This window comes from Cebus imitator, unplaced genomic scaffold (assembly GCF_001604975.1).
Source record: "Cebus imitator isolate Cc_AM_T3 unplaced genomic scaffold, Cebus_imitator-1.0 Scaffold87, whole genome shotgun sequence".
Classification (NCBI taxonomy): domain Eukaryota; kingdom Metazoa; phylum Chordata; class Mammalia; order Primates; family Cebidae; genus Cebus; species Cebus imitator.
The window spans coordinates 291,918-312,463 of NW_016107402.1; the positions used below are offsets into that span (position 1 = coordinate 291,918).

Genomic DNA, 20,546 nt, shown 5'->3' on the forward strand with positions numbered 1-20,546 from the left:
TAATTTGCTATAAAGACAATCATGCAGTCTGCAAACAAAGTTTTAACTTCCTTCCCCATCAGTATATCTTTTGTTTCCTTGTCTTGTCTTGTTGCATTAGCTAGGACTTCCAGTACAGTGTTTAAGATCAGTGGTGGGGTGGGACATCCCAGCCTTGCTTATAATCCCAGTGGGAAGACTTGGAGTTTCTTACCATTATGAATGATATTAGCTGTATGTTTTTTATAGACGTTCTTTATGAAGCTGAGGAAGTTTCCCTCTATTTCTAGTTTGCTAGAGTTTTTATCATGAATGGGCATTGGATTTCTGCCAGATGCTTTTTCTGCATCTTTCTGTTGACTTCTTCATGTGACTTTTCTTCTTTAGCCTGTTGATGCAATGGATTACATTAATTGATTTTGAATGTTGAGCCAGCCTTGCATACCTGTGAGAAATTCCATTTGGCCATGATGTATAATTCTCTTTAGGCGTTGTTAGAGTCAAGTTGCTAATATTTTGTTGAGGATTTTTGCATTTACCTTCATGAGAGATACTGGTCTGTGGTTTTCTTTTCTTGTAATGTCTCTGTGTGGTTTGGTGGTAGGTTAATGTTGGCCTCAAATAATGAGTTGGGAAATGTTCCCTCTGTTTCTATCTTCTGGAAGAGTTTGTAGAAAATTGGTATAATTTCTTTCTTAAATGTTTGGTAGAACTCACTAGTGAATACATGTTGGCCTGTTGCTTCTACTTTGGGGGGGTTATTATGGATTCACCTTCTTTAATAGATATAGACCTATTCAGATAGTCTATTGCTGCATGTGTGAGTTTTGACAGATTGCATCATTCAAGGAATGGGATCATTTTATTTAGGTTGTATTTGTGGACTTATATTTTTAATGTCTATTGGGTGTACAGTGATGCTGATATTAATAAATTGTATTGTCTATTTTTTTTCTTTGTTACCATGGCCATCTTTGATTTTCTGACACTTGAAAATGATATGCCTAGGCTTGATGTCCTCTGCACTTCCTGGATCTGTGATGTGGTGTCTGTCATTAATTTGGGGAGATTCTCACTCATTATTGCATCAAATATTGCTGCCCTTCTCTCTTCCCCTTCTGGTGTCCCATTTTGCATTAGTTATTTTTTTTTTCTAGTCTTCCCACTGTTAAATATTCTGTTCTGTTTTTTAAATCTTTTTTTCCTTTGCTTTTTAGTTTTGGAAGTTTCTGTTGTTACATCTTCAAGCTAAGAGATTCTTTCCTCAATCGTGCCCAGTCTGCTAATGAGCTCATCAAAGGCAGTCTTCATTCCTGTTATGGTGTTTTTTATCTCTAGCGTTTCTTTTTGATTCTTTCTTAGAATTTCCATTTCTCTGCTTACATTATCCAACTATTCTTACATATTTTGTACTTTTTCCATTAAAGCCCCTGGCTATTTAATCATAGTCTAAAAAAATTCCTGGTGTGCTAATTCGGACATTCCTGCTATATCTGAGTCTGGTGTTGAAGTTTTCTCTGTCTCTCCAAACTGTTTTCTGGTTTTGTGTGTTTATTTGCCTTTTAGTATGCCTTGTAATTTTTTGTTGAAAGATGGACATGATGTACTGCATAAAAGGAACTGCTATAGCTAGGCCTTTAGTGATGTGGTAGTGGGGTGTAGGGGAGGAGAAGCTTTCTGTAGTCCTGGGATTAGGTCTCAATCTTTTGGTGAGCTTTTGCTCCTGGCTGTGAACTTCCCAAAAGCCCTCAGGCTTTTTTGCTCCCTAGATGATACAGGATGGCTGGAGGGAGCTGGAATTGGGTATTTGTTTTTCTCCAGGTAGGTTAGGCTCTGATAAAACTGTAGCTAGTTAGGCTCTTGTAAAATAGTTTTCTTGAAGGCTGACCTTGGTGAAAAGAGAGTGCTTTGGCAGATTTCAAAATGGCTCCTTTTCCCTCTCCCACTGCTAGAAACAAGAGGGGATTTTTCTTCAGTATTCATTGTGAGGACTTGATAGAGCTCTAGGAGGTAAAGCTCACAGAAGTGTTGGGGGGCCTGATGACTGAGTCCTCCCAGAATTTTTAACTCTCAGAGTTGTGCACACTGATCCTCCAGCAATTCATTGATTACAGTTCAGGTTTTCTTAACCTGGCACTTGTCCCTACAGAGGCTTTTGCTCATATATTGTTTTTGTTTTGTTTTTTTTGAGACGGAATCTCCCTCCGTCACTCAGGCTGGAGTGCATTGGTGTGATCTGGGCTCACTGCAGCCTTCGCCTCCCAGGTTCAAGTGATTCTCCTGCCTCAGCCTCCCGAGTAGTTGGGATTCTGAGATTCCAGGCACCCGCCACCACTCCCAGCTAATCTGTGTATTTTTAGTAGAGACAAGGTTTTGCCATGGTGACCAGGCTTGTCTCAAACTCCTGACCTCAAGTGATCCGCCCACCTTGGCCTCCCAAAGTGCTGAGATTACAGGCGTGAGCCCCTGCACCTGGCCTGTGTTTTTTGTTCATTAAGTTGTGATTCTCTGTGTCTGCCTGTTTGTTTCTCTTTTTAGGGACAGTGATTTGCCCTGTGACCTTTCTTCTCTGATGAATTAAAGAAGATTTGTTGATTTCTCAGTTTGTTCAGCTTTGTTTACTTTTAGGACGTGGCGACTTCTAAGCTCCTGACATGCCAGAATGGAAACTGAAACTCTGAAATATTTTTATTTATATTTTTACCTGTCAGTTTCAATGTCAGCAAATGTAGAAATGGTGAGATGGAAAGAGAATCATCCATAATCCTCTAACAAAGGTAATGACTGGTTTTTTTTTTTGACATGTCTTTCTGCCCTTTTCTTAGTGTACTTTTTTCTTTATGCAAGTGAGATTATATAATTTCCTCAAAGATCCTCAAAGATAAGATCCTCAAACCCAAAACTGAACTGGATGTCTCTTCCCCTAAACTGTGTGTTCTTGTATTATCTGGATCATCTTATCATCCACCTACTCACCAAGCCAGGAACCTGGGAATTGTTTCCCTTCTTTCTTCACATCCCTCCAGTCCCGAAATCATGACAGCTGTGCTTTCTCAGTGTTTTTCGGCTCTCTCCTATTACCAGTTCTCCTGCTTGAAACCCTCATTGATTTTCTCCTGATCTCCTGCAATAGCAGAGCTGTCTCCAGCCTTATCCCCTCACATTCTGTACACGTGACTTAGGTGATACATTTAAAATGCTTATCTTACCACATGACTTTGCTGCTTAAAGCCCTTCAAACCCCTCAATGGCTGCTCATTGCTTTTAGGATAAAATCCAAGCTCGTAAGCATGGCCCATATATCCCTCTGTGGCCATGACCCCTGCCTGCCTCTCCAGATTCGTCTCTTAACACTCCTATTCCCTGCCTTATGTTCCAGTAATAATCTCAGCTGCTAATCCTCCTGCCTGCCACACGGTATGCTTTCTTATCTGTGTGCCTCATGCAGGCGTGCCTGCCAGGGCTGCCTCTTTCTCCCATTCCTTTTACCTCATCTGTGCCTCCATATCTTTTAAGACACAGGTCAGCTGTTCTTCCCTCAAAGCTTGACTCTAACTCCTGGACTCCCCTACCCCACAAACTGTGCTTCTGTGTACGAATCCATCATTACATTTCCTTTTAGTTCTTCATTCATTCCACCAACTAATCAATAGTATTTGTGTTAAACAGAATTTTAAGCACTGGGATACAGCAGCTGAGAAAATTAAATTCCTACCCTGATGGAGCTTACATTCTAGTGGATGAAGATAGATAATAACAAATGAAAATATAGCATGTCAGTAGGTGATACGTGCTATGAAGAAAAACAAAGCCAACTAAGGAGCAGGGTGTTCTAAGGTTGGAGGGGAGGTTGTGTTGAAAGAACATGGTCAGGGAAGGCCTTACTGCTCACATGGCCTTTGAGCAGAGAGCTGGTGGAAGAAATGAGCCAGCCAGCCGGGCACAGATATACTCAGCATGCTCTGCCCTGAGGCAGAGAACGCAGAGCATGCTTAGTGTATTCCAGGGTCAGCAAGGAAGGTGGAGTGCTCAGAGCGGAATGGGTGAGGGGGAGAGTGGTAGAAGATGAGGTTAGGAGCCAATGGCAGCAAGATCATGATGAATGGCTTGCTATGCCATTGTAAGAACTTTAAGACTGGAAGCCATGTAAGGCTTTTTGTGCAAAGCAGCAGCAAGATCTGGCCGTGCGTTAAGTAGATAGCTCTGTAGCAGTAGGGCAGGATGGAGGTATGGAGACTAATTAGGAGGTTGCTGCAGTAATCAGGTAAGAGATGATGGCAGCTTAGACTGGCTGGAGTGGGGCCAGTGAAGGAAATTGGTGATTGGATTTTGGATATACTTTGAAGGTAGAGCCAACAGGATTTATAAAGGATTGGACATAGGGTATGAGAAAAAAACAAAAGTCCAGGATGACTTGGTTTTAGTCTGGAAGAACTAGAAGAAGAACTAGAAGGACATAATTGCTGCGAAGTGGGGAAGGTGGCGGGAGAGTTTTGGATATGTTACGTTTCAGGAACCAGGCTTCCAACTGGGGATGTTGAGTAGGTAGTTGGAGGCCTACATCAAGAGATCAGAGGAAAAGGCTGAGCCAGAGATGTAAATCTGAAAGCTGTCAGCATTTAGGTGATATTTCTAAGCTATGGAATCAGAAGAGAGGGAAGGGAAGAAGTGGGCTGACTGGGCCCTCGAGCACTCCAAGCTTTAGAGGCTGCAGTGGTGCAGAGGAGCCAACCAAGGAGTCTGGGAAGGAATGGCTAGTGAGTGAGTAAGAGAACCAGGCGACAAATGCATTGTCAGAGGAAGAGAATGATGATCTCTGTCCATTGTTAGGGCTAGACTGAATAGGCCAAGGACACTGTATTATAAGTCTCCGTCTACATGTTTATCTCCTGGGTGGCTGAGAGCTCCTTGGGAGCAGGAATGGTACAGCTTTGAAGTCAATGAGATGGCTGTTTTTCCTTAGGGTAATTCTCTTGGTCCTTTAAAGCTCTAATCTCATCTGTAAAATGGGGAGGGAATAATACCTTTTCCACTGAGTCATTGTGAGACTCAAATGAGATCGTCCATACAAAGAATTATGCACAGTCCCTTTCATATATTTAAACACATAGTGATAACGATCATTATTGATTTAGTATACCTGGCATACTGTCTCTCCCCATTAAGCAACATTAGTTGAATGAATGAGTGAAATGCCTTTCTGTTCATTTAGCATTTCATTCAAGGCCTTTCCTATGTGTTTGTGAAGTTTTAACCTGGTATTTTGTGGGTTTGTCTAGGGCCTGTCCTCCCAAGGCAGACTGTAGGAGAAGAGAGGAAGAGGAGTTCTTGGGGCAGAGTTGGCACGATGGAGCTCCCCAACTACAGCCGGCAGCTGCTGCAGCAGCTCTACACTCTGTGCAAGGAGCAGCAGTTCTGTGATTGCACCATCTCCATTGGTACCATTTACTTCAGGGCTCACAAACTTGTCCTGGCTGCTGCCAGCCTCCTGTTCAAAACCCTGCTGGATAACACGGATACCATCTCCATTGATGCATCTGTGGTGAGCCCCGAGGAGTTTGCCCTCTTGTTAGAAATGATGTACACGGGCAAACTACCTGTGGGCAAGCACAACTTCTCCAAAATCATCTCCTTAGCAGACAGTCTGCAGATGTTCGATGTGGCTGTTAGCTGCAAAAACCTTCTGACCAGCCTTGTAAACTGCTCTGTTCAGGGTCAGGTGGTAAGGGATGTCTCTGCGCCATCCTCAGAGACGTTCAAGAAGGAACCAGAGAAGCCTCAAGTGGAAATCCTTTCGTCCGAAAGTGCTGGAGAGCCTCATTCTGCCCCAGAGGTTTCTGCCACTCCAGGGGGCCCTGTGAAAGCTGAGACCGAGGAAGCAGTCTATGCAGTTTCACAAGAGATGAGTGTGAATTCTCCCATAGCCCAGGAGAGCCAGAGGAATGCAGAAACCCCAGTGGAGACTCTTAATACAGCTGAAGTTTGTTCCCCTTCCCCGGCTGTGCAAACCTCTAGTGAGGCAAAGGAGACAAGCACAGAACCAGGTGACATTCATTGCTTTATAATCCATCCTTCTGTTTTCAGTTACCAGATTCAATGATCTTTATCAGTTTTAATGTTTCACTGATAAATTTATCAAAGACCACGTTAGGTAGAAAACCAAAATTCAGTGCAGTACCGTACTAGGGCATTCTTCTTTTAAAAGTGTCTGTGTTTTTGAACATTGAAAGTCCAAAGATGAGCTCCAGAGCAGAAAAGCAGTATTGGAATAATGATGTGCCATTTCTATAATTATCTGGGCTTTTGTTGTTGTTCTTTCTCTAGACAGAGTCTCGCTCTGTCGCCCAGGCTGGAGTGCAGTGGTGCGATCTTGGCTCACTGCAACCACCGCCTCCTGAGTTCAAGCTATTCTCCTGCCTCAGCCTCCCAAGCAGCTGAGATTATAGGCGTGCACCACCACACCCGACAAATTTTTTGTATTTTTAGTAGAGACAGGGTTTCACCATATAGGCTAGGCTGGTCTTGAACTCCTGACCTCATGATCCACCTGCCTCCGCTCCCAAAGGGCTGGGATTACAGGTGTGAGCCACTGTGCCCAGCCTCCAGCTGATTATCTGTTATTTTAACCAGGCTGAGGACAGCACAAAGGAGAAAGCTGTAAGAGATGTCTGTCATTCATAACTAATGTGCTAGAGATGAGTTAAGTGCAGTATGTGACCTGAATGTGCTCAGACAGCTTAAACTTGTGAACATTTACTTCAAGCAACGAATTCTGATTTGTTTTATTTTGTTCTACATTTAGCATGTGAAAGGCAACATGACCAGCTGAATTTTCTTCTAGAAAATGAAAGTATCTTCTCAGAAGCACTCATGGTTACCCAAGATGTTTTAAAAAAACTAGAAGCGTGTTCAGAAATTAAAGGTCCACAGAAGGAGGTAGGTACCTCTGAGTTTTGTACTTTTTGGCTAGTTTAGTGTTCTCAGGAGACCTTACTAACTTTCCATATGGGGCAGAAATAGCCCAGGGTTTCAATGTTTTGAAACTTTTAATTTTTTTTGACATTTATTTCCTAAAGGACAGTCTTGCAAAAGTACTAGGCAAGATACTTTCAAAACGAAGTTACATTTTGATCACCAGGAGAATCCCAGCTTCTAACCAGCTTTGATCCAGGATGCTTAACTGATCATACCATTTCCTCCTGAGTAATCACAGATAAAATTAAGAAGGTAGCCATGCATAACCCCAAACCTGAGACTTAAACAATTAAAATTAAAACAAAACAACGGATACTCAAAACATGAATGAAAAAGGACTCTATATAAACTTACAAATTATTGATAAAATGCATCCAATATTTAGGAATATCAGTGGGCATTTTCAGACATAAAAACAGTAATGGTAAACATTTATTGAATACTTCCTGTATTAAGCTTGGCATATGTGTTATCACATTTAATTTTCACAAACATCATCAGTGTGAGTATTATTGTTAAGTTCTGTTTTATGGATGAGAAAACGTTCTCAAAGAGGCGGTGTAATTTGGCAAAGGTCACAGAGCTCATATGACCCTGAGCCAGAATTCAAACCTCAGCATTCTGACTTTAGAGCTGTTCCCTTCCACGCTGAGTTATACTGCCTCCCAACAGGGTAAAAGTGATGCATATATGTGCAAGTGTTTAGGAATTGCCTGACAGAAAACTGCCAGATGGCCATCATGCTTTCTTAGCTGACCTCTTTTTTTAAGTAACTCAGTTGAGACGCATTCCCACGTGTTTGATCCCTCAATACCTGATTCTTCACACCTGACCCTGCAGAATTTGACTCCACAACCAATTTAGAACTCCATTTATTTCCTTTTCCTCCCAGCCCTACGTTCCCATTCTTAGAGGCTGCTGGCAGAGTGAGAGGGCACTGCCCCAGCAGGCTTGCTCCTCTTGTTGGTGGGGGGGTAGGTGTGGATAGGTCCTCCCATGATGCTGTAGGCAATTTTGTATTAATCCAAGTAATACATGCCTTCTAATAATTAAATGTTTTCCTGATTCATAGCAAGTTACTTTTTTTAAAAAACAAATTCAAGGTCTAGTATTTATTTTAGCTGTGTTAATTGACAGTTGGTTATACATTGTTTTCTTGGGAGACAAGCTATTTACAAGGCTGGGCTAACCCTGATGACTCTCTTTGGGAGGTTTCAAGTCATAAATCCTTGGTACTCTTTGTACTGATTATGCTGAAGGACATTATGGTTTTTTATTTTTGCACTTGCACATTCTCTTACTGTTCAATCCATCATTTTTGTCATTAGCTTGTTACCTTGATAGCTTCTAGACACACCTCTTCATTTTCTCTTAAGGCTTCCTTTCCACTTAACTTTGGCTACAGAGGAGTAACATTATTCCTTAGGTCAGCAATACTCAAGTTATTAATGTCACCTTTAATGGTGGCATTATAGCAACCTCCATACTTATTCCAAATGTGTCTTATGTATTTTTTTAACATTGGTACCTAAAAGTATATGGCATATAACAGGTGATCAAGAAATCCATCTGTTGTACATGGATCCATCCAACATGTCTTTCTTTTTTTCCATTTCTTGTTCTAATCTTTTGATGGCAATATCATTAATAGTACCTTAAAAGAACACTGATTTGCTGTTGGTGATCGTTATAGGCTTATGTTATTTCTTCCTCAGTTTTAGAGATCAGAGCAGAAGCTCTGCAAATCACTTGATGGCTGTTTTTAAAACCGATTCTGTTACAGTCCATAATAAATCTTCGAACTTCAGAAAGGAGAAAAGGGAAAAGATACTTTAAGAACATAAGGTTAAATAGGGAGTTGGGGAGATGCTGCTTTGTACTTGGGCTTCCACTTCTCTCTCTCTCTCCCTCTCTCTCTCTCTCTCTCACTCGCTTTCTCTCTCGTACTTTGTTTCAGACAGCCTTATTGAGCTATGAATGACATGCAGTAATCTGTACATGTTATGGTGTACAGTGTGATCAGTTTTGTTATTAGCCCTGAAACCATCACCACAGTCAAGATGGTAAACATCTCCATCACCCCCAAAAGTTTCTTCGTGTCCCTGTGTACTCCCTCTCTCCTGCCACTTCCACTTACCCATGGCCTGGGTAACCTCTGGTCTGTTTTCTGTCACTGTACATAAGTTTGTATTTTCTAGAGTATTGTATAAATGAAGTCATATGGTTATGTATTTTTTGTCTGGCTTTCATTCAGCGTTAAGTATCTTGAGATTCATCCATGTTTTTTTTTTTTTTTTTCCTTTTTCCTTTTTCTGTGAACTCTACAGAGAAGTATGCCCATGCTGTTGTGCATTCATTCCTTCTTATTGCTGAATCATGCCCCATTGTGTGGCTATACAATTCATGTATCCAGCGCTACCATTTACTAGCATTGTGACCTTAGGCAGCTTCATCTTTGTAAGCCTCAGTGTCCTCATTTGTAAAATGGGGATGCTATCACCTATATCATGGAGTCATTGTGAATTAAGATTCTTTATATAAAACTCATAGTAAAATGCCAGGCACTCAGTAGGAGCTCAGTAGGTAACAACTGCTATTGTTTATTTATACATTAACTCAGTATTTTTTTTTTTTTTTTTGAGACAGAGTTTCACTCTTGTTACCCAGGCTGGAGTACAATGGCGCGATCTCGGCTCACCGCAACCTCCACCTCCTGGGTTCAGGCAGTTCTCCTGCCTTAGCCTCCTGAGTAGCTGGGATTATAGGCACGCACCACCATGCCCAGCTAATTTTTTGTATTTTTAGTAGAGACGGGGTTTCACCATGTTGACCAGGATGGTCTCGATCTCTTGACCTCGTGATGCACCCGCCTCGGCCTCCCAAAGTGCTGGGATTACAGGCGTGAGCCACCACGCCCGGCCTAACTCAGTATTTTTACACCTAAGAGACCTTGAAACCCCCTTTTCACTGAATGCCTTATAATATCCTGGTGCTGTGGCCATTTTCTCTGACACATGAGATGGTTTTCTGTTACTTTAAGCTTAATTTGTAAGGCATGCTTTCAGATAGGTACCACCATCCACTTGGAAGTAGCTTCCTAAACTGCAAGGGCAGTGTCTAGTCTGAAGCAATCAGTTTCTAGAACAATCTGTAGAGGAAGTAGCTTCCCGTACTGCAGGGGTTGTGTCTAGTATGAAGCAACCAGTCTCTAACTATGTATGGAAAAATCATCTGAGGTGCTTGTTAAAATGTATACCTCCAGAACTCATTTCCACAGTGTCTGATTCTTAGGTTGTGGTAGAACTTGGGAATCTACATCTTTAACAGGCTCCCCATGGGTTGCTGTTTTGGAATCTGTAGACTACATTTTGGAAAGCGTAGCTAGAGAAGTGAGTGGCTTACAGAACTCTTAGTGTGTGATGGTAGGTGTCATAATGTCTGTGCTGGCACCTTTCAGTGGCATGAGAGGCCACCGAATACCCATTTTCCTCACTTGCTTACCCTTTGATTTAGCAGATGTTTACTGAGCAACTGATATGTGCCAGACTGAGCTGCTTGCTGGGCAAAGAAACTTCAATAAGACTTAATCCCTGTCCTTAAAGAGTATCTTGACAGCAGAGAAATCCTGCCACATGTGTGATTATTTTGGAGGAGGTATGCGCAGGAGTCACCAAGTTACAGATTTCACCATAAGGCTTCAGCACTGAGTGCATTTAAGAGCTGTTCACTTGGAACAACATTGTTTTACATTTCTGTACAATTTTGAAGTTTGTTTGGGGCATTTTGTTTTTCTGTTTATACATTTTTAGCTCCCAAAGAGCTTTGAGTGGTGTCCTGTGATTGGTGGTTTCTTAGTTAATCATCATAACTTGGGAACAGCTTAACATTAAAAATAGTCTACTGGATGTGTCACTCCTTTTCTGAAACACAGCTGTGGAGTGTGCAACTGGGCAGGATTGAGTTTAAGGAGGGCACCATGAACCAATGTCCTGATTATTTTATTTCCTGAGATCAATGATGAAAGGTGGCAAAGCCATCCCCTGAGCAGTGATTGCAGCAACATATGAGAGAAAGCTGGGTTCCTTGAATTGTGGGAAACCAAAGCCAAAACTTATTAAGGAGAAATCTCTTGGGTGCTAGGATGGGAACATGTCTTCTTCCTGTCTTTATATCAGTATAATATCTTTTATCCATTAGAAAAGCAGGTGGTGACCCAAGAGGTCACTTCTGACCTCTGGCTGAGCTGAGTAAAACTTTGATTTAGAGCTAGACTCATACTTTTTTTCAGTTTTTATGCTAGGGTTTTTTTGTTTTTGTTTTCGTTTTTGAGACGGGGTCTTGTTTTGTCACCCAGGCTGGAGTACAGTGTTGCAATCTCAGCTCACTGCAACCTCCACCTCCCGGGTTCAAGCGATTCTCCTGCCTCAGCCTCCCGAGTAGCTGGGATTACAGGCATACGCTACCACACCTGGCTAATTTTTATATTTTTAGTAGAGACAGGGTTTCTCACCATATTGGTCAGGTTGGTCTTGAACTCCTGACCTGAGACGATCCACCCGCCTTGGCCTCCCAAAGTGCTGGGATTACAGGCATGAGCCACCATGCCTGGCCTTTTTTTTTCTTTTTTTTTTTTTTACATTTTAGGAAACATTTATTTAACTCTTTTCTGTACATCAGCACTAACAAGTTTCGACACTGCCACTTATTTGTTATGTGGCTTCAGGCAAGTTGTTTTGCCTCTCTGTGCAGGTTTTCACATGGGTAAAAACAAACAGATAAAGGCAAGGTAGGGGTTGAACAGGATGCTCCCTGGAGCCCCCGCTGGCACTGACATTTTCCGGTTTTCTCCTCTGTGTTTCCTGATATGCGTCTGCCTCCTGACCTGCAGGCAGCAGAGGCGCTATAGATGGAGAACAGCATGGAGCTAACAAGACTTGCATACAGTGAGACACAGTGGATAACTTTGTGAGTGCCTGGGATACTTTCTGGAGGCTGAAAATTGTTTTTATTTAGCTGACATCACGTGTCCACTAACGGCACTCAGCATCCCCAGGGATTGAGCATGGCTTGCAACTCAGTGACAGACAGGCCCCATTGGGACTGTGAGGCTCAGGGAATTTCACTGGGGATTCAGACGCCATCCATGGTCCCTGTAGACCAGGCAGTGCTCAGAAGCATGGAGGCATCAGAGATCCAGTTCTCATCCAGGTCACCACGTTGCCTGGGAGGCACCATGTTGATACTAAAACAACTAAGTTGAGGTAGACGTGGGAATGTCAGCAAGGACGTTATAAACACATTCATGTACCACAAGGAACGCCAAGCCAGCTGAATTGTGAGGCTCTTTCCATTGCTGGGCTTCTGGGATTCCTTTGAGTGCCTTCTGTGTGCAATCTACTGGTCCAAACTGGCTTACGCAAAAAGTGAACTTGTTGGCTCCTGTGACTTCATAGTCTGGAAGAGAGATAGCTCTGGCCATGGCTGGCTACAGGTATGGCAACACCATCAACAGGACCTGGGTTCTTTCTCCCCAATGCTTCCCCTTTGTGACCTCCACTCTCAGAAAGGCTTGCCCTCACGGTGACAGAAATGGTAGCAGCTGCTCTAACTTTGGGTGCAGTTCAACAGAAAGTGGTCAAAGGCGTGGTAGGTGGCACACAGCCACAAGATAAAGTCCTATGATAGGTCGTCTGCACACTGAGAAGCATGGAAGCCAGTGGCAGGTCAGTCCGAGTCCCAAAACCTCAAAAGTAAGGAAGCCGACAGTTCAGCCTTCAGTCTTTTGCTAAAGGCCAGAGCGCCCTTGGCAAACCATTGGTGTAAGTCCAAGAGTCCAAAAGCTGAAGAACTTGGAGTCTGTTGTTCAGTGGCACGAAGCATCCAGCACGGGAGAAAGATGAAGGCTGGAATTGTCTTCCTTCTTTATTCCTAGCTGTGTCTCTGCTTTTAATTAATTGTGAAGACAGCAAAGTGGGTCTGCGACTAGAATAAGGAGATAACTATCTACTATTGATTTCTGTGCCTTTTGATCCACTCTTCACCTAACAATCTAGAAAGACTCCCAAAGCTGAAGATCTAGTAGCATTTTTTTCTCCTTCAACTTTATTTCAAAGGCAAACGAGTCTCTTCTCCTATGTGAATCTGATGTTTTCAGCCATGTCGCTACTTTGGAGGTTTGTCAAATAGTGCAGGTCTGTGTTTTGAGGGCTCTGTTCACTGACAGGGTTGTGTTGCCCTCTTGAGAGGGAATTAAGGAGATTCATTTTACAGGTCTGTGAAAGGTGAAAATAAGTTGTTTTCCCAAGTCTTCTTTCTGTTAATCATTAGGCCTAAGATATGTAGCCATAGATAGAAGAGCTAATGGTTTTATGGCAAGGGAATTTCATTTAGTTAAACATTTATTGAGCATCTACTGTGCACCAGTCTTTATATTCATTGAGACCAAGAAAATTGATATAGATTGTCTACATACAGTGTTCGAAAGCGTTATTGATTCTGATAAGTCTAATAGAATCCGGTGTAAATAGATTTGATTATGCTTAAATCTGGGACGTAGAGCTAGGTGAAAGGCCTATGGAATGACAGTGTTTCATCCAGCCGCTCTGCTTACTAGACCTGTGACCTTAGGCAAGTTACTTCACCTCCCTGAAGCTCATCTAAAGTAGTAGTAGTGACGCCTCCCAGGCCTGGTGCGAGGAGGAAGGTAGATGGCACGGTGTCCAGATGGTGCTGAGCAATTGTAGTCTCTATCATTATTGCCATCAGCCAGCCCTCGGCAGTCAAGGGAGGCCCGAGTGAACAGGAATATAGTGTAACTCAAACAGAGCTGAAGGTAGTAGGCAAACAATTGTGGTAAATAAGTAAACTCAGTTAAAAGGCTTGAGTTAAGGGAAAGATTAAATGGTTTTTCACCTATAGAGGGAAAATAAATGGTCTCCTCTTGAAATATATTTACCTATATTTCACTCATAGGTAAAGTACTTGATTACTTCTGTGACCATGCATTAACATGAATTTGTTGAAGTACCTTTAACCCTGAGAGTCAAGAGTTAGTTCCAAATGTATGGTTAAAGAACTTAGCCCTTTCAGCAGAACTCTGTTTTGGTTCAGCTTTTGGAGTTGTGTTACATGGTAGTAATTGGTGAATCCCTGGTTATCCTAATATGTGACACCCTTCTGTTTAGGCAGAGAAACTGTTGCAGCTAAGGGCTTGCTTATTCCATTGTGGAGCCCTAGGCAGCTTTAGGGGGCTGATGGAGTAACTGTTATAATAGTGCTGGCATTGGTGGAGGTCCCCAGTATGTTCTGAAAGAAAAAGCAGAGACAGCAGGGCCGTCTAGGCAGCTAACCGCCCTCTCCTGGCCCTTTTGTCAGCCCTCCCGTGGTTCTCTTCCCAGATGGTCAACCCTAGCATCACTGTTGAGCAATGAAGTGAACAAATGTTTTAATTTCACTGATGAGTAGTTCTGCAGAGAGGGAGACAGCAGAGAGGATAATGAGAAGCGTATCAAATGCCACCACTGATGAAAGCTTGTCTTCCCCACTGGCTCAGATGATAATGCCAGACAAATTGGATACTGAGAGATGTGGATTTGGGATATTCGGGAGTTTCAGGTGGAAAAAAAAGGCCTGGCCTAGGCTAGAATGAGAGAGCTGTATGCTGTATCAATTGAGATGCACAAAAGGCAGGCAGGAAGGAAAGGGAAAATAGGAAGAAACATGTTTACTGAGGCAATTAGCAGCAAGTGGCTCTGTATTCATTATCCATTGCTGATCACAAATCGCTCTAGAACTTAGCAGTTTCAAACAGCAAACATTTATTACCACAGTTCCTGTAGGTCAGGAATCCAGGTACAGCTTAGCTGAGTCTTCTGGCTTAGCAGCTCACAGGCTGCAGTCAAGGTGTCAGCCAGGGCCACATCTCAAGGCTCAGCCGGGGGAGTAGGTTTTTCTAAGCCCACTCTCATGGCTGTTGGCAGGCTTCAGAAGATCCACTTCCAAGCTTACTCCCTGACTGTTGGCTGGAGACATCAGTTCTTTGCCACATGGGCCTCTCCGTAGGGCAGCTCACAACATGGCAGCTTGCATCTCCCAGAGCAAGGGCAGAGAGAGAACACACAGGCAAGATGGAAGTCATGCCAGCCTGACCTCACAAGTAGCATCCTGTAACTTTTACCATATTCTCTCTCAGAAGCAAGTCATGAGGTTCAATCCAAGGGCATGAATATCCAGAGTCAGGTATCACTGGGATCCATTTTAGAGGCTGCCTGCCTTGGGGTCCCTACTACTGTCAGTGAAAAGGCATTTTAAAGAGATTTCAAGCCAACTAACAAAAGCATGAAAAGTTGATTTAGTTTAGCCAAAGGGGATTAAGCATTCAACTGATGTCTTCATTTCTTATTTATTATTTTTTAAGTAGAAGAGGAGTTACCTTAGGTTCTCAGAAGTTACTTACGCTAATGGTATGCTGATATGGATTATTAAAGTGTGTTCTGTCTCTGTCTACTTTTGGAGATGACCAAAAAACACAGGAAACTTTAAAGTTTAATTTAGCTTTCTTTATGCAGGCATTCTGTGATTAGGAAGCAAGCTAAAGCAAAGCCAAGAAACACAAGGTCTAACTCATTTATAGCTCCTATTTGGGAGGAGAGGAGAAAGAGAAAATCTCTCTACATAAAAATCTTAAACATATAATTACTATCAGAATTTGTAATGCCTGCTGTCTAGCTAAATTTTGCTGTGTTGATACAGTCTTCATGAGCTCCTTCAATGTGGTGGGGAGATGTGTCGATGTGTAGAAAACTAACCTTTTGCTCTCTAAAGACGCTTGTTAGAAAAACTTTCTATTTTATAATCTTGACACTAAAAACATCAAAGGTAGATTGTAGTATAAAGCCGTGAAACTCAGTTTTGGTTATTAGATTTTTTTCAAGTAAATTCATTATTGCTAAAATAGAAATATCAATCCTACCTTCCAATTGACCTTCCTGGCATTTGCATGAAAGATGTTCTGTCAGACCAAAGAAAGGAATGCTAATTTTGTTTATTTTACCGCTGGGGTTGTTTATGTCTTAGAAGGGTCTCGAAGAGTCAAGATGATGAGTTTGGTTTTGTATGCACCCCTGAGCCCTCTGGAGGATAAGGTGTGTACAGCGGAAAGTGTGTGGCAGCTCTGGGTTGAAAGGGCGCAGGATTAGAGCTGCTCTTCAGAGTAGTTTGCATAAAGGTGACAGTTAAAGCTAGATATGTGAGAGCTTTTCAAAAGGGAGAATATAAAAGGAGAAAAAAAATAAAGGATTGAGACCAGTCTTAGGTGCTGTTAATGGTTATAGATTTAGAAGAAGAACCAGTGGGAAAGGCTGAACGGGAGTGGTCAGGAAGGCAAGTTCTTATCCCAAATGCTTCAGTGCTGCTGAAATCAGAAGAGAATTGTGATACAGAAATGCTGCCAAATGCCACCGAAAGGTCAAGTGGCACAAAGCCAGAGGCAACGCTCATTATATAAATGTTGGTTAGGGGAAGAAACTGCGAAGCCCCTTCAGGCTGAAAGCAGTCATTCACGTGGGATAATTAACATGTGAGTCATGTGTTCTTACAGCTGGCAACTACAAGCCAACACATTGTTAGCCTTAATTGTTACAGACTATATCTAAAATTAATAAGGCCCATGTCTTTTTAAATAGTCTGTCATTTATAATGTAAATGATTAAGGTATTCTTTTTTCCTAAATTGTGAGATTTTAATTGCATTCTCAAATAATAAAATGACAGTTCATTAAATTTAAATTCAGACATCCTTGCCAATGAAATGCTTAAAATGCCATAAAATTCAGAAAGGTATAATTAGGTAAGAAGTACATTAAGTTTGTTAAAAGTTCACTGAGCCCCTACTGTGTGCCAGGCTATGCTATTTGCTAGGCATACAGAGCCCTAGAAAGCATTATCCCTGTCTTTAAGAAGTCTAGTCGGAGAAAAAAAAAATAGTTATAGTGTGAAAAATGTCCAATTAAAAGCAGTGAAGAGGAGGTAGGGCCCATGGCTGGGAAAGGCCTCCCAGCAGAGGAAGCCCCTGAGCAAGGTTAGTGCATGGAGTCGTGGAATTGGAGTCCTCCAGAAGATGGGGTAGGAGCGTGGGGCCGCAGGGCTTGTTGGAACTGCCACCCGGGAAGAAAGCGCAGTGGGTGAGGAGCTGCAGGAGAAGCAGGCGGGAATCAAACTGTTGAGGGCCTTGTTTGCCAAATGCAAGGAGCGGTGGTTCTTGTGGTTTGCTAATCTATCTTTCTGGGTCCTTTTGTTCCATAGACTATAGTGAAATGTCTGGAGGGTGGAGGAGAACGTTCAGCATTCCAGAGAATCCTGGGTAAAGTAAGAGAGGAGAGCCTGGATGTTCAGACGGTCGTGTCCCTGTTGAGGCTGTACCAAGATTCTAATCCTGCAGTAAAAACAGCACTATTAGACAGGAAGCCAGAAGATGTAGACGCAGTGCAGCCAAAAGGTAGGAGAAGATCCTATCCATTGGAATGGCGGGATTTTATTTTGGGATGATGCTATAAAGTTCGTTCCAATGATACATTTCTTTGGTGGCTTAGTTATTAAGTGGTTTTCACATAAGTTTCATATCTAATTCCAGAAGCTGCATGTTAAATATATACCAACTAAATTTGAGTCTCCATTTCTATCCCACAGTTAACTAGTCTGACACCTTGAAGTTGGAGAATATCATCCATGTTCTCCTGTCCTTCAAAAAGCCACGCATCCAAATCAATGACTTGAGTGCCCAGGGTGTACTGGTTCGCTGACAGCACTTAAAGGCTGAGGTTTCTCTCATTTGGGTTAGGCACAAAGCAGTGGCCTTGCCAACCAGAAGTTAACCTCTGGCTGGCTCTGCAGCTTTGTGTTTCGACAGATAAATGAAACATTTTTCCTTTCATAGAGTTTAAACAGAATAATAAAGTATTTTCCTCTGTAAAAGAGATTCTGCATTCAGGTGCTCAGAATAAGCTGAAAATCACTTTACTATTCTGTTAGATCTCTCTTGACAAACCATGCTGTCATTTTCTTCAAATTGACTAACTTCTCTTATGTGTCTCTAACTCTTTCTCCCCCAGGGAGCACAGAGGAGGGAAAGACCTTGTCTGTTCTGTTACTAGAACACAAAGAGGACCTGATACAGTGTGTAACACAGCTGAAGCCTATTATGGAGTTCCTCGAAACAGCCAAGGAGGAATTCCTGACTGGCACTGAAAAAAGGGTAACTGTGTCAAGCGTCTCCTCCCTCCTTCTGAATTCAAAAATTATTTTGTGGCACATTCACTTTATACTTTGCAGTATTTTAATACATACTGCATAGTAAGCACCTTGAAGCTGAGGTGCTTGTTTCATGTCCCATTGCATTCCTCGAAGCAGCTTACTGAGGGCATTGCACGCAGAGCCATATGGGAAGTGGATGTATGGATGAATGTGTGGGTGGGTGGGTGGATGGACTGATGAACGTGTGGGTACATGGATGGATGGATGGATGGATGGATGCTGTTCCTGCTCTGACTCAATCAGTTTTTACTGTAAACAACTGTATCAAGAGTTCAAATGTTGAGGCAATTTGTAATCATTATGGCACTTTCCCCTTTATAGAAATGTGCTGTACTGTATATTTGAAGTATGTAGAAAATTGGGAAACCAATCAAAAATTTAAAAATTCTAATTTCAGAGATGACACTGCTAAACATGTTGAAGCCTGTGTTCCCCTTCTTTCTCATTTGAGTCATCCCAGGGTGGGGTTATACAGAACATATGGTTTTCTAACTTGGCTTTTTACCTGATACGTTAATACATGTCTATACCTATAATATGGATTTTGTATCCTGTCTAATGGACATACCATAATTAATTCTTTTATCATTGAGCATTTGTGTCCATTTTTTTTGGCTATTATAAGTGATGTTGTGAGGAACACTCTTGCACACAAATCTTTGCATACCTCTTAAATTATTCCCTTAGTATAATTTCCAAGAATTTCTAAGAAGTGGAATTTTGAAATCAAGAGTATAAAAATTTTCAAGTGTTTGATACATGTTGCCAAATTGCCCTTCAGGAAGGTTGCACCAATTTACTCTCCCACCAGCTAGCTACTAAAATCCTCATAAAACTGCTGGCATGACTTCTCGAGGCAAGTAGATAACTATGTTTGTTGGTGTTATTGATTTCAACTTTGTGCTAAAAATATTTTTATATCTGGAAAGAAGGAATAGGGATAGAGTACTTTTGTGGCATCAATTCCTGAAACTGTGGGAAGTGACTTAAGTGTTGAGGAGAGAAAACGTTTAGAAACCACTGGTATAATGGCTAAGCACTGAATTTACAGTGAGGACTGGATTCTTGATTTTATTTTTTTCGATGATGTTATATCGCACATGTGTGCACGCACACATGCAATGGGAACAACCTTTAATCTCAAAATTACATTTTATGAATTAATTGTTTTTAAATTTTTAAGTCCTTTGAACTTCTTCAAGAAAGAAAATATACAAAGATTAAACTTCTGTTTTTTCCCCTTAGTCTTCAAATTAAGTGTAATTTCTGGCACTCAATTTAAGTAAGTTGCTTATAGCTCTAGAAGTTCCCGATTCCCTCTTTATTATTTCATTCAATTACTCATTCAAACCTTTTCCTTATTAGCTAGATTGAATGTGTCCTTTGAACTGTTTCATTATCTTGGTAAAACAGCATTTATAGATAGAGTCCAAACTCAGCCTCATTCTCTGCAGCAAGATAGACCACACTGTCATTTTCTACTGTCACTTTCAGTTTACTTGACAGAGAAAGCTGAAGCAGAAGAGCTTAAATTAGTTATAAATCACAAAAACACTTCTTAAGATTGGGGGTCCACCAGAGCTTCATTAACCGATTCCTTCTCATGAAAGCTGAAGCAGCCTAATAAAGTGGGAGTAGAGAAGTGAATGTTGATTGAATAGCCACGGTATTTTGACATCGTGTGAAATGTGTACCAGGCCTTTTTGAACTTTTTTTCTGTTAAGAAAGTGTGCTAACAATGGATGCCATGGCCTTTATAAGTATGTTGGGTTTTGTAAGAAGCAGTAACTAGGAACATATTTACATCAGGACTGGAAACAGAAAAAAAGGGGTGATTACTGTAGCTGTCATTTATTTATTGCTTACTGTGTGCCATGCAACATGCTGAGGACTTTTTAAATGTTTCACCCTCACAGCAACTTTATGATGTCATGGATACTACCCGTATTTTAAAGATGAAGAAACAGAGCCTAGGGAGGTGGAGCAGCTCACCCAAAGACACAGCTGTTTGGGGCCAGTACTAGGAACCAGACTTCTAATCAAAGCACATTCTCTTAACCCCTATGTGTATTTCTCCCTAATGGTATCAGTAACACTGTCATTTCTTAGAGATCACATATGTTCTAGGAGTTAGGCAAGGCTATACAAACAGCACCTTCATTTTACAGAATCCTCCGAACAACTGTGCAAGAGTTGGTATTGTTATCTTTTGCAAGTGAGGAAAATAAGGCTTGAAGAATTAAATAACTTGCCCAAGGTCACACAGGCAATAAATAGTAGAAT

At 41.8% G+C, this 20,546-nt stretch overlaps 1 protein-coding gene across 6 annotated transcripts in view; it reads left to right on the forward strand.

Moving 5' to 3' along the window:
* ZBTB40 (zinc finger and BTB domain containing 40) overlaps window positions 1-20,546 on the forward strand; it is an 82,607-nt gene that overhangs the window by 35,662 nt on the left and 26,399 nt on the right. For 2 of the 6 annotated variants that reach the window (XM_017534483.2, XM_017534487.2), the window contains exons 2-5: window positions 5,259-6,023; window positions 6,782-6,915; window positions 17,256-17,448; window positions 18,062-18,204. In XM_017534483.2, the coding sequence (XP_017389972.1) occupies window positions 5,327-6,023; window positions 6,782-6,915; window positions 17,256-17,448; window positions 18,062-18,204 (1,167 nt within the window). In that variant the 5' untranslated portion in view covers window positions 5,259-5,326. Of the gene's footprint in view, window positions 1-2,517; window positions 2,757-5,258; window positions 6,024-6,781; window positions 6,916-17,255; window positions 17,449-18,061; window positions 18,205-20,546 lie in introns of all 6 variants that reach the window. The other 4 variants (XM_017534484.2, XM_037740638.1, XM_017534485.2 and 1 more) reach the window with 4 other exon arrangements.